Source organism: Archocentrus centrarchus, chromosome 3 (genome assembly GCF_007364275.1).
Source record: "Archocentrus centrarchus isolate MPI-CPG fArcCen1 chromosome 3, fArcCen1, whole genome shotgun sequence".
NCBI classification, from domain to species: Eukaryota; Metazoa; Chordata; class Actinopteri; order Cichliformes; family Cichlidae; genus Archocentrus; species Archocentrus centrarchus.
The window spans coordinates 20302511-20316674 of NC_044348.1; the positions used below are offsets into that span (position 1 = coordinate 20302511).

At 39.0% G+C, this 14164-nt stretch overlaps 1 protein-coding gene across 2 annotated transcripts in view; it reads left to right on the forward strand.

The window, feature by feature from the left end:
• Positions 1–14164, forward strand: part of myom2b (myomesin 2b) — a 34508-nt gene continuing 20344 nt past the window's right edge. The window contains exons 1-12 of one of the 2 annotated variants that reach the window (XM_030720849.1): positions 1–124; positions 1917–2020; positions 4239–4296; positions 4496–4650; positions 6680–6766; positions 9040–9128; positions 11134–11184; positions 11385–11549; positions 11949–12110; positions 12370–12511; positions 13138–13337; positions 13721–13774. In XM_030720849.1, coding sequence (XP_030576709.1) covers positions 1938–2020; positions 4239–4296; positions 4496–4650; positions 6680–6766; positions 9040–9128; positions 11134–11184; positions 11385–11549; positions 11949–12110; positions 12370–12511; positions 13138–13337; positions 13721–13774 — 1246 coding nt within the window. In that variant the 5' untranslated portion in view covers positions 1–124; positions 1917–1937. Of the gene's footprint in view, positions 125–1916; positions 2021–4238; positions 4297–4495; positions 4651–6679; positions 6767–9039; positions 9129–11133; positions 11185–11384; positions 11550–11948; positions 12111–12369; positions 12512–13137; positions 13338–13720; positions 13775–14164 lie in introns of those variants that run through there. The other variant, XM_030720856.1, reaches the window with a different exon arrangement.

The following is a 14164-nucleotide window of genomic DNA, read 5'->3' on the forward strand; positions in this document are numbered from 1 at the left end:
CGGAGAGGCAGGTGGGGGACGGTTGGAGACGGGTGGTGGTTTTGTTGGCCCTGTACTTGGTTTAGGCTGACTCCCTGTGGATTCACGCTGACAGCCGAAGTCGCTGCAAAGGCAATCTCAAGGGGTAAGAAAATCAATTTTAAATTCTGTTTTCTGCTCATCTCTCCTCTGGATCTGCGGCTTTGTTTCAAATCCAAGTATAGCTGGTGGGATCAGTGGGATGGAGTGTAGGGAACAGACCAGGGTACAGCCAAGGGATGTTTCATGATCCTTAGTCAGAGCTAATGATACTTAATGTGATGAGTGATGCTATATATTAATTTCATTTTATTATTAATATTAATGACTGCACTAAGGATATGTGGTGATTCATTTTGGAATAAATGAGTGACCACAGAGGGCTCTTTGTTGGTGTGTAATTCTAGCACTGTAAGTGTGTTGACTTCATGGGCACTTGACTCCACAAATTCACTAACAAAGATTACATCTCAAGCTCGAAAATGTAGCACTTGAGCCACTGTTGAGCTGTTGCATCACGGCTACCACTAGCTTTGCATCTAAACAGAAGTATTTATGATCAGCCTGAAAAAGGTTTGCAATGTACAGACTGAGAGTTTTAAGGTTTACAGCTACAATAGAGCGGATTGGAATATTTTCTGAGACCAATCAGTGAAACAGTTGTATTGAGACCATTGTCACCCATTTCAGGGAGAATATAATGACTGTAAAAGGGCAAAACCTGAGCATGATGAACATAAATCAGCCATTCTTCTCCATTATTCAAATGAGAACTGTTATTTTTGATGTCTGGGCATGAAGATCAGAGGCTTGTGGTTTTATTTTTTGCCAGTTTTTTTTTTTTTTTTTATCTGGTTGACTATCTGCTTGAAGGATTTGGGCCATTAGAAGCAATGCATACAGTGACACTGAATCCGAACAGTGTGTTTCAAAGGCATGGAAGAAGAAATGTTTTTGCCGGTGCAGCACGTCTCAGTTGCCTTTAGGGGGAGGTTGGGCAGCAAGATCGCTTCACATTTCATCTGACCTTATTTCTGGTCTCTGAGGACTATGAGGTGATGTAAGGCAGTTATACTCCCCTGTGTGTATGATGTAAGACAAAGCTACTGTATGCTCTTGCTTTGCTGTCTACACCATGTTTATAAGAGACATCCAACAAATGAAAAAAGACTTCAGATCTTACATTATACCTTGCCTGAAAGTGAATACATTTAATTAATTCGGGTCAATGTTGCCAAGCAATTCAAATTTTTGTTAAATAATGAAGGTTTTCAATAGCCTGTGACCGTATAGCAGTAAGCAACATAAATATATTTGATGATACATTTAATCATGCTGAACTGTCATTTTGTTGCTTTTAGTGTCAGTGGGAATATTATCAATAATGGATTTATGCCATGCTGTCTTAGTCATTTTTCAAAGCTGACAATAACTTTCTTCCTTTTTGAAATTAGTCTTGATACATTCATTCATTTTTCATGCTGTAAAATATTTATTCTCTCTCGCTGAACACACAAGCAATGACTGCTGTCAAAGTGGTGTGACACTCTCGGCCGCAGCTGTATTTCAGTTTCTATTCTTATCCATATTTGTGCCTTTTGTTTATGTTTGTGTCTGTATGTTAAACTAATATAATATAGTGTCGTCTTATCAGTCCTGGAGCAGTCACTCAGCTGTGTTTATGGATTTGGATGTATAAGAGGATTGCTGACTCCACATTTCCAAAGTCTGGGAGTGTTTTTCTTTTAGGGCTGAATAAATATAAACATAATGCTCATTACTAAAAATGCCAAGTCTCTTCAGGAATCCTTTAGGGTTGTCAGCCAAGTGTTTGTCTGTGTGTTGCTAGTCTGACTTGTATGCCAAAATCTTGTGTTTCTGTCCTGCTCGTTCAACAGGTCACCATCTACAGTGTCATCATGTCAGTGTGGCTCAAACGTGGAAATTACAACCATGAATACCACCACAAACAGAGCCAATATGTGGTTAAAGAATACAGCAGGTACCCAGAGACTCTCTAATAATTAAGGCTTTACGGAAATGCTTAATAAAAAATTTAAAAAATGCTTGTCCTAATAATATTACTAATATTAGTTTTGTAACAAGAGTAATCTTTCACACAACTAAACCTGCAAATTTAGCCTTGTAAGTAAAATAGAGACTAACATAAAGCTATAATCTGCTGCCAAATTCATAACATACCAGACTAACTCTGAGCTGGTCAAGCAAAATTTGAAAACGGTTTCAACAAGATATTATTCTATACTTGCTGACAATACTAATCAGACATTCTTGCACATGGGGACCAAAGAAAATGTAGTTGTTAAATTTTATGGCTAAATTAGATTGGCTTTGGTGGTCTAAAAATAGGTACTACTGGGTGGTGGAAAATATATCCTTAAATTTTTGTAATTTGAATGTCCAAAACCATGGGAGAAAATTTTTCTTCTTGTTAGTCAATATGTGTGTGTGTGTGTGTGTGTGTGTGTGTGTGTGTGTGTGTGTGTGTGTGTGTGTGTGCGCAATTCAAAAAGAAATACTAACAGGTGCGCTGACTGCTTTGGTCATTCTTTACTGATCGTATTAAAAGGTTTTATTCTTGCTGTTCCTTGCTTGTCTTTTCTATGTTTACTGGTATGCAGCTAACAAGTGTAAATGTTGGCAAATTAAGAAGTTTAACCAAGTGTTTAAGACACATGTGGGGTTCATTTATGTAGCGGTCGTGCTCCTGCTTGTATAGAGCTTATTTTCTAACTGAATTCTACATGCTTTGTTTCAAACTCAAGTAAATATAATGAGTGCTTTTAACATATCCTGTATGAAGACTGACTTGCTTATTGAAAATATAGGAACTGTTTTTCAGGCTCAAAATGATTCTAAATAATAATAATAATAAAAAACATTTCAAATGCACCCATACTATTAAAAACAGATGAGCCCCCCCCCCCCCACACACACACACACACACTTTTATCCAATCTCCTCTCTAGTGCACCACAATTAAATTTACATGTTACCCATTTAGTTATTTTGAGGCAAATCCCCGTGTGACACAAATACTAAGAATCACTTTTGGTCAAGGTCAAGGATAGCCTCATCTCCCTGTCTTAAAATGCTGCATTGCTGCTCCTGCCCCAGATGGCAGATCACCACACCAACTGTTGTTTGTTGCGGCCAGCTTTCAAGATCCCCTTGACTTTAGGGGCTGAAGGGCACTTCTGGTGCCAGTGGTACTTACTTCTGAAGGTATTTTCTTTTAACAACAGCAATAAACAACACTGGTCTGGAGCATCCATGATATTATGGTACTGTACCAATAATAACAAATCAGATTCTAGCCAAAATCTTGCCTGTTTAGTGCTTGGTAAAATAATCTGTTGAATATGATAGTTGTGTGATTAAAATCACAATAAATTACAATATCAAGGTCCTGCCAGAGGGGCACAGCCTTAGACTACCATCACAACTGCAGCTGTTGAACTGTTTGGTGATAATCTGTTATGTCCTTTCCACTCGTTGTGATTCTTAAGACTCTGACAATCATGATCACACTGTCAGAGGGGCCATAGATGAATGTATGTTGGTCTCCCGCCAATAGCTTGCTGTATAAGCTCAGGTTTCTTTTTTCTTGTCCTGCTCTATTCCCATAATCATTCCCTAAATTTCATGATAGTGTTCAGAATAACACAGCTTCAGTCGCTCTAAGGTTTGTTCTAGGGAAACAAACTGACTTAAAAAAAAGGCTAAACCTCTTATACTGGTTATGTTTACATATAAATTATTAATACAGTGTAATGTTTCAGCTCACATTTCAAAAAGCACAAAGTATGTTTGGTCGATCAGTACTGGCTAATAAGTAGTAACTTTCCTAATTACCTGATGTTTAAGTGACCTGTGGTTGCTCATAAAACTACAGTAATAATGGACAATTTGCATTTTTCAACTTAAAAGGTCTTTTCATAGATACCTGAGAAACAAAAACTACACCCCTCAACACTAAAGCTACTTTTTTGGGACCGCACTACAGTATGGGCTGAGTAGCATGAGGCATTTTTAAAATTACAGTTGGGAAACCACTGTTGACACATGAAAGTAACTAATATCTTTATTTATTTATTTGTTTTACAGTTGATGCTTAATTGTCAGCTTACAGAGCTCGAGTTAATCAGAGTTTTCCTTACTATATTAGGAAACTGACTTATTACTGTCATTGTCTGTAGCTCTGAGGCGATGGAGGAAAGATATGAGCACAAAACACACGCTCGCATCCAGGAAGTGGTAAGACTCTAATTATTTTAAGACTTTCATATTTGGTGGGTAAAAATGTTAATGATAGTGTCTTGACCTTAACTCATACTGATGCAATGAGAGTTAGGGTAAGTTGTTTATTTATTGTGTGGATTTAATTAATATAATACATTTTAATACAGTGTATTTTAAAATTATTTGTTTTTTATTGGCATCTCTGTTTGTCTAGGTAAGAACAAAGCTGGGGGACAAATATGTGCATGAGGAGCCCATGATCAGGGGACCAAAGTTCCTGGTCCGACTCAGATCCCACACTGTGTTTGAAAACACTCCAATCAAAATCTTCTGTACTGTTGAGGGCTTCCCCATGCCTGTTGTAAAATGGTAAGTAAGAACTTAAAGCATCTTTTCCCTTAAACATAATCTGTTGACTTTGACTGTCACTGTGGCCTGCATAAAATGAACTTGTGTTAAAATAAAAAAATCACACCTATGACCTCAGGAGGTGGCGTTTCCGACTATAAATCCATGGTTAACTTCCACGTTCCAGTTGTAGATGCCTGACTTATTCTCTGTTAATTTCCCATTCAATTAATCACCTGTGAGGTGCCTTTCTTCCCCCGTTTTTGATTATCACTCTGAAGGCAGTATGCTAACCATGGCTACTCCAATGTGTTTGTGGTAGTTTCTGTTTCTACCTGTGAAATACAACATGGGCACTACATTGGTCTTTTTCTTTGTGTGGACTTGTTTGTTTCTTCATTGCCATTTCATCATCGGTGGAGCCTGTAGATGTGTAGATGTGGAGCTGAAGATGACTGTAGCCTTGTGAGAACATCATGGAGCAATGGATTCCTCTGTTGGCCAATGAGAACCTCCCTCCTCAGCTCAGGATGGATGTGGAAAACTCCTGTAGTACAACTTATGCTACCAGATTGAATGGTCTTCTGACAGGCCTCAACATGAGTGCTCTCTTATGCATATTGCAGACTAATTCATGAATTTGCTTTTAAGTGCTCATATATCTGAGGACAGCATAGTTTCCTCTATACTAAAGAAGAAGCTTTTATTCAATGCAGACTGTAGACATTTGGCTACTGTCTTACACCCAGTGAAAACTGTTGAGGGAACATACTAGCAGAAGAGCGGACAATAGCAGTCCTTCCTCGCTGCCTCAGAAAATAGTGTACTAAAACTGACCATCTGATTTGATGCTCTTTTAATGTGGCTGCATGTGTGGCATGTATGGCCAGTGCCTTGGCTATCTTCCAAGCAGCCTTGAGGAAATAGAAGATTGGTATTCCAAAGCTCCAACTGACTGTATTATCACCTCACTCACAACTGACACACATTGCAATTGCTGTGTTTCTAATTCTCTTTTTGTCTGCAAGGTTGTGGCTTGCAGAAGTTATTTAGGTGATACAGGGTCATCCTGTGTGGATCTTTGGTAAACAGGCAGATTTGGCATCACTTCCCCATTGCCCTGTGCTAGTAGATCTGGTCAATATGGAGTCCGTCTCTCAGTTAGACGAGACAGTCTGCAAAGCAAACAATGCCATTTACTAGAGTTAATTACTTTCTAGAGTGACAAACCTTTTTTTCCACTGGTGTTTAGACATAACTGTTGACACAGAAGCATGTCCTCATTCTTTGCTTCTTGCCATCTCAAATTGGACCAGGGTGAGGCAGGAAGCACACTTAAGGTCAGAAACCTCTTGTACGTCAGTTTCTGATGAGAGCTTCTGTCCATGTCACACCTTTTGGGACCAAGCTGGGACTTTTGTCTCATTTATTTAAATCTCTCACTGGGTTCTTCTATGAGCCTACTGCTGACCGTACTGCTGATGCAAAAAAACGTGAGAGTTCTCTCTTTCACGACAACTTTCCTGTTGGCTCTTTGCTGCCTTAAAAATGAAGAGCTTTGTACTTTGAGTTTTGTATCTATAACCAGCACTTGTTTATGATGGAGGGCAGATGGCAAAAGTATGCCTCTTTGGAATAGCCCTGCCTCTTCACCCAAAATGCCAAATTTGCTGTCTATTAACCAGGTGCTGGAGGCAAAACGCTTGCAACCATCTTCCCCTTTGCAGCTGGTGTTGCTCACCCTGTCTCCATTTAGGGCACTGAATGGCAGTGTGACTTGTGCAAGCTTCTGAGGAAGTCTCATTCTCAGGTTTTTGTTTGCTGTTGAATGGCCAAACTGCAAACAAGAAGAAGAAAATAGAAGCTAATCTCCTGGGGTCATTGGTTTTAGTTTGTTTCTACAAAGTCTCAAGAATAGATGGAATGAATGCCATCTATTCATTTAGACCATAATGAAGGTCATCCTGTGGTCTCACAGATACATCATTACATTCATACCTTGCATTACTCAGTGTTTCATAAAGACAATTATTGTTTTGCTCCATTTTAGGTATAAAGATGGCATCATCCTGGACTTGTCTTCTGGAAGATATACTGTTGAAGCCAAAGGTGGAATCCATACCCTGGAGATCCCAAGGTACATTAAGTTCAATAAAGGTTAGAGGTTTTGACCACAAGTTTATTTATATGGCACCAATTCACAATAGTGGTAATCTCAAAGCACTTTATATTCCAAGGTAAAGTCTCCAAAACAGGAGAAATCCAATAATCCAGCAGTCCCCTATCTGCAATGGCTTGGTCACAGTGGGGAGAAAAAAAATCCCTTTTAGAAGGGAGAAACCTCTGACAGAAGAGAGAAAAAGGAGCATAGAGAGACAAGCTGATATTCATAATAATAATCAAGACAGATCTAATGACAAATATTGGGCTGCATTCTTTTGACTACAGGCTCAAATTTTTGCCAGATTGAGCCATAATCCAGATTAAAGACAAAAATATGAAATGCAGTATGAGTGGATTAAGCCCAGTGGTCGTTTTCTATTGCACACAAAACTTCAGGGAGTCCAATACACATGTAGGCCAGTTGTATAGCTCAGTGATAGTTTATAGAAGAAGTATTGCCATAGGGGGGTGTTCAGGTTTTGCAACTCATTCTAGTGATTGATGACGTTCTTGTAACTTAGCAGAACTTTCTCTAAAAGCAACCCCTTTCTTAAAAACCCATCTCAAACTCCAGTTTCTTTCTGTCCCTTTCTGTAGCACACTCTTTCTAACTTCTCTATGTAGGGAACCAAAGCAAATCTTCTCCTCTTTAACTCAGACTCCATACACAAATTTAGATCATAGACACACACTGTACACTGTCAGTCACCTGAAGGTTCGCGTAGGCTGTGTGGTTACAGTCAGGGGACCAGAGCATATCCTGCTCTGCCTTCAGTCTTTGGAAGCTCAGCTGTTCAAGTGCTGACCTCAGTGGTATGTGATACTCCAGGATTCATTCAGTCATTGCTCTTTCCTTACTTACAGCCAACAGTTATTGCTCCTTGCTCCTTACCACTCCTCAAGCACATCGCACTTTTGAGTGGTCTAAAAGTCATAAAAATGCTGTATGTTCTTTTTTTAAAAAAAAAACAAAAAACAGCCAAATAATGAAAATAACAGCTAGCACAAAAGCAGTTGCATGGTGTTAAATTTTAGAAACAGACAGCAAGAATTTAAATGATGTATACACCTGTATATCTAAAGTATTTGTGACTTATTATAATTTACCATGAGCTGCTCTCCCCCGACATTATATCTGCACTCTATGCTAATAAAATCCTCTTTTATGGCTACATCAGGTTATGCATATTTTATGCGTGGTAAAAGTCTTATGCCAGATGATGAGGGTGTAATATAAAATTGTGGAAAAGCAAGCGTTATGAAGAGAAACACAAAGACTAAAAAACTGGAGGGTGGAATAAAACAAGTTAAAGGCTGAACACAGAGATTGGTCTCCAAGTTATGAACGTCTGGCACAATGACTGTAAAAAAGCAGTCACCGGTCAGTTATTGGTCTGGCGTGCAGCAATAGCTAGATCTAGAGATGGCTTTGCTGCTGTAGCAGCCCTCTTGTGCATTTGTCTTTAAGTCCATCTGTCTACATTTCTTCAGTTTTATATATTGGCACCCTCTCAGAACTCTACTTAAGTTTTGCAGTTTGCCAGAGCTGATAAAGCTCTGTAGCCATGGGGCTCTAAAGAGAATAAACCCAGTAACCTGTGTAACTATTAACAAAGCTTGCCATACACAGTGTATGCACTGAACTGCATTGCATCCTCCAACATATTGGAAAATTATTAAATCTATTCACACAGACACCTACCCTGTGGTTGTGTTTCCAATTCGTAGGACTATGCATTAAGTATTCTGCAGGCATTATTTTGTTTGTCAGGTGAGCTCTGGCACATAGTGTTTCCTAACAGGGAAGCTGTGGATCGAAACCAAAACATTCTCTGAATAAGTAAACCAAGCATTGTTCATTCAACTGTATGTGTGAATGGGGCTTCACACAATCTGTGCTCTGTCTTCTCTACTGCTGATTATCCCTGGCAACATGATGCATTCATGTGGGGAATAATTGCTCATTTGGTGGAGTGGATTCATACATGCTGTCGGAGCAAATGCACACTGGCAGTGTGTCAGTAGAGTGCAGTTAGTCCTGTCAGGGCAGATCTTCTCATATGTATGTAGTTCACCAGCTATTTAGGCATTTTCAGTCATTTCAAAATGACTCTAAAATCCTTAAGAGTCCCTTGAATTCCCAGAACTTAATCAAATATGATGAAGAAAGTTGTTGTAGTACAATCCTTAATTATTCTATTCTATTCTATTCTATTCTATTCTATTCTATTCTATTCTATTCTATAGATGCTCAACTGATGATACAGCCCAGTACACTGCTGTGGCCGTAAACCTCCATGGACAAGCCTCCACTCAGGCCTCTGTTGTTGTCAAGAGTAAGTGTCTTGCAGACATGAGCCAAACCACACACTCTAGACCAGATGTGACATGTTTGCCGACCTTCAAACTTTTGTTGGTAGTTCAGTGTCGCCAACTGGCGGAGCCAAAGTACCAAAACACACCAAGTCTGCCACTCATTCCTACTCTTTTACTGTGCTTCATAGCTTGGCTCATTGAATGCAATTAAGACTTTGTGAAACTAATAACATGTGTAGCATCTGCTTGTGATATGGAGATGTTAATGCACATCAAGGACTGTACACACAGTCTTGACATGCAGGACGCAAGATGCACTGATCCATCAGAAGAAACCACAGTGATGTGTGAGCAAAAGGACCGCTTGTACTCCATAAATCAAATTCCAGTCAGCATTTAATTGGCGCTGCCTCACCACCGTATTCCATGCCTCAGTAAGCAGAGAAGAGGGCTGGACTGCTGGTGATACTGTTGGTCAGCTGTGGAACACATTGCTGTTGAAGTACTGAGTGTGGCAGATGGCAGGATTCAGGACAGTCTTGCTCATCTTTCTCTTATATTAAACGTGAATAGTCTTGACTTCTTTTCACCTCATGTTAACCGGTCTAACTGATGCTGCCACTCACACTTTGTCTTCTCCACTCACCTCACTGGTACATCATAACCATGTGCACATTATGTGTGCAGTCTTGATATAAAACCAATCATAGGTCTCTATCGCATATGGGTGAAATTCCTCATAACAAAACTAAAATAAACAAGTAAATCATGTTCACCTCTTCAGTTCAATTATATTTATGTGTTCCGTGTCCAAATTACAACAAACAGTTGCCTCATGGCGCATTATATTGTAAGGTAAAGACTATACAATAATTACAGAGAAAATCCTACAACTGAAATGACCCCCTGTGAGCAAGCACTTGGCGACTGCGGGAAGGAAAAACTTCCTTTTAACAAGAAGAAACTTCCAGGAGAACCAGGCTCAGGGAGGGGCAGCCATCTGCCACGACCATCTGGGGACAGGACAAACTTCCATTTGTAATGATATGGCACGGTGGGTTGATAGCACTTTTGTGAACACTGTGGTAAGTTGTGAAGTGATCGGTCTGATTGCAGTAAGCATATTGTGAATACTGTGGTGAGTCACATACAGTAATGCTGCATGATCAACGACTGATCAATGATCTCATTTTTATGCATCAACATTCATGAGGTGCTTGAACTGACCATTTATGGTTCATTGTGGGACTGTAGAGAGAAGAATATGAGGCAGATTGACATCCATGCTTTTTTAGGTATATTGTGATTTCTAAACCTTGTGTGAACGCATACTTTTATTATTATCGATCCCACACAGGGTTTTATAAGTGAGGCCTGGTGAGATTGTAGAAGGATTCTTATCCACTAGTCACACTACGACATGCAGATGGTCAGACTGAAGAGATTCAAGTTGGATCTGTCAAGTGCAGTGTATCACTATAGATTACAACTTATGTCACGTCCCAAAATCATAACCCACAACATTGTAAATGGGACCATAAGTTACAAAATCAACTCTGTTTATACTAAACAAGATTCAAAATTAGAAAGTTCAAACATAAATCATGAGGAAGTTGGATTAACATTTGAGTCATTTTCCCATAAACTTCTATACAATCTCGCTTTTTTTTTTTCCCACCAGAAGACTCTCCCCTTCCTAACATTCAAAAAGATGTCAAGTTTCTATATTGGGTTTATTCTTAAGACTAGGGCTACTGTTACAAAGAGCCTATGCTCTTAACCCTCAACTAAAGTTTAGTCAGTACTCTGAAGAACTTGTAAAATGCTGCTGCACCCACTGCTGCGTGTTGGTACTATTAATGAGTTACAAATGTTACAAATGTCATTCATTAAAAAAAACTCATCGTATTTAGGTGAAGCACACTGATCTATACTGTAACTGCACGTCTGCATCTGCATTATTTTCACTGGCTGGTGCCGCTAATCATTTATAATTTTCACTCTTTGTTTCTTTTAATTGTGTAGGATTCAAGCAAGAGGAGGAGTCCTGCCTATATGCATGGTTACCTTACACAGGTGGGCAAAGTAATTACCTCCGGTGAACTTCAGCACTAGATTTTAAAATGCTAATAAATTACAATTGCAATACAATTAATGACTATGATTAAATAAGAATATAATTGTTACTTCCCTTTCAAAAGAGCATATGAAGCAACAAGCTGTTACCACCAGCACTATTGTCATCACTTTCATAGTGTCTTTCTCCCTTACCCTAGCTTCTATGCTTCCGAAGATCCATTACACTAAAATCCACATTACATTTGTGGAGATGTTTGGCCCAGTGTTTGCTTCTGAGGGTGAATCTGCCACTCTTTCTGCTACCATGACCCTGGACCCTAACCTGGCCAACCTACAGCCTGAAGCACAGTGGTACAGAGATGGTAATTGTTATAAAATAGCACTTTATGATAAAGTAATTACCCTGTAATTGCCAGTAATATATTCTAACTGCCTGACCCAATCTAGTCGACATGCAGCCAGAGGCACAGCGGTGGAAAAATTGGAAAATGTTATGGACACTATTTTTATTGCCTATTAATTATACCAAAAGCAGTTAAGTAGATTTAAGGAATATACTGCAAATTCATGAGCAGCTTCATTTGGTATGTGTGTGTCTGTAGTATAAAAGAGAATTGTAGTTTATTTTTGTTGCATGCACAAATGCCATATTTACTCAAATTTCATTTAGATTTTCATAAAACACTGTTTTTGCATTTAATATTTGAGATTTAAAAGAATTATGCAGTGAAACTGAATCAGTGGTCCTTTCTGTTTCCCAGACACTCGTCTGTTTGAATCTAAATGGGTGAAGATTGACACTGGTAGAGGATACACCACTTTGACTCTTCCAAATCTCTACAAAGATGATGAAGGTCTCTACACACTGCGCATGGTTACTAAAGGAGGCATTGCAACACACAGTGCCTTTGTCTCGGTCGCAGGTAAGACAAGCTGAGTGTGAGACTGGACAAGAAAATTTTATAAAGTGAAATCAAAGATCAAACTTATTTCTAAATCCAGTTTTGAAACTGCAGCTTGTATTTTATTAACAAATTGTAACAGCTTTGCTGTCAACATAATACTTGTTCTGCTTTAAAAACAATCTTACAGATTTTTTTTCAAAATAATAAAAAAGATTATTGTATCTTTTTTCTTATGTATTACGTTGTTATTAAAACACTGCACATCATCACTGTCTAGATGGTCCTCCCCCAGTCCCTGGTGCACCTGGTGCTCCTATGGACATCGAGATTCATGATGCCAATAGAGACTATGTCATTGTGTCATGGAAGCCTCCTAATACCACCACAGAGGGTCCAATCCTGGGATACTTTGTGGACAAGTAGGAGTTACTGATATAAACACCATAAACAGATAAACTGACCAACATAAAGACAAACTTGTTACTGTAAGTCATCATATTGAGCTTGCTCCACTATGTAATCAAATGACCCCCTTTTTCTTGCCTCATGGGAGAGGCAATCCATTTTCTCTACATTGCTTTTTCTTTTTTTTTTTAGTTTACTACAGAGTTATTTTTGTTTAGTTATTCTGTCCCTCACATTTTAACCAACATAAACCTAAACACAACAGACTATAATATATAATACACTGTAAAGGAGATTGGAATGGCTATGCACCACTACCTAGCAGCCTCTTCCTATATGATCCATATCAGCTTTTTTTTTTTTTTTTTTTTTGCTCAGGAAGCAAGCATCATAATGCACAAAGGGCATTTCAACACAAGCGATTCTGATGATGCTCCAACACTTACACTGCTCTGCTCTGATATACTGATTGGTATTATGCAGTTTTTTTTATAGTAGGATAATCAAGAAATTAAACATCCACTGTGTGATCACATATGTATTATGACTTCAGGACAGTTATCACTAACATTTTGCTACATTTTTCTACGTGCATTCATCTCATAAACTCTGCTCCCCCTTTCTCCTTTTCTCTTTTTAGATGTGAAGTTGGAACTGACAACTGGAGCCAATGTAATGATCACCCCATAAAGATCTGTAAATATCCAGTGTCTGGGCTGTTTGAAGGGCACTCTTACTACTTCAGAGTCAGAGCTGTAAACTCCCATGGAATCAGCAAACCATCTCGCATGTCTGATCCTATCGCTACACTGGACCCCACTGAGTTTGAGAGACTCCATGGTGGGTTTAGCTGCACTAGTACAGAGAAATGACTGCTGTCACTTTAAAAATATATTGTTTTGAAGTCTTGATAAATGTGTCCTGTAGTCGTTAATGTAGTCACTACTGGTTTGGTATGACTGGATGGATTTAAAGTTATAACTGTCTGCTTCTTGCTTCTTGCAAAACAATTGTTCACATAGTATTGAAATCAACCTTCATTTGAAGCACATCCTGCTTCCCAGAATCCAATATTTGAGACACAAGAAGTACTAGGCTTCACATGATAGGTTGCTATGTAAATCACAAGTTTTTAATTTACCAATTTGTATTTAAAATGATCTCAAATATGTTCGCCATCAATCCCAAACAGACTGATGATCATATCTTTTATCTTCCTGTAGCCAAAAAGCTTGGAGGAAGGCTGGATGTTGTGTCTTACCATGATGAAATTGAAGGTGGGTTTAAGTTGAAGTTAGCATATACATACGCACTCAATGGCCACTTCATTAGTTACACCTTGCTAGTGTTGGGTCAGACCCCTTTTTGCCTCCAGAAGTGCCTGGTCCAGATCTGGTCCATACTGACTTGATAGCATCACACAGTTGCTGCAGATTTGTCCAGTTTTGATGACCCTGTGTAAAGCCTCAGTGTCCTATTCTTTGCTGACAGGAGTGTCACCTGCTGTGGTCTTCTGCTGCTGTAACCCATCTGTTTCAAGGTTTGACATGCTGTGCATTCAGAGATGCTCTTCTGCATATCTTGGTTGTAACAGGTGGTTATTTGAGATACTTTTGCATTCCTATCAGCTCGAAGCAGTTGGCTATTCTCCTTTGACCTCAGGCAGT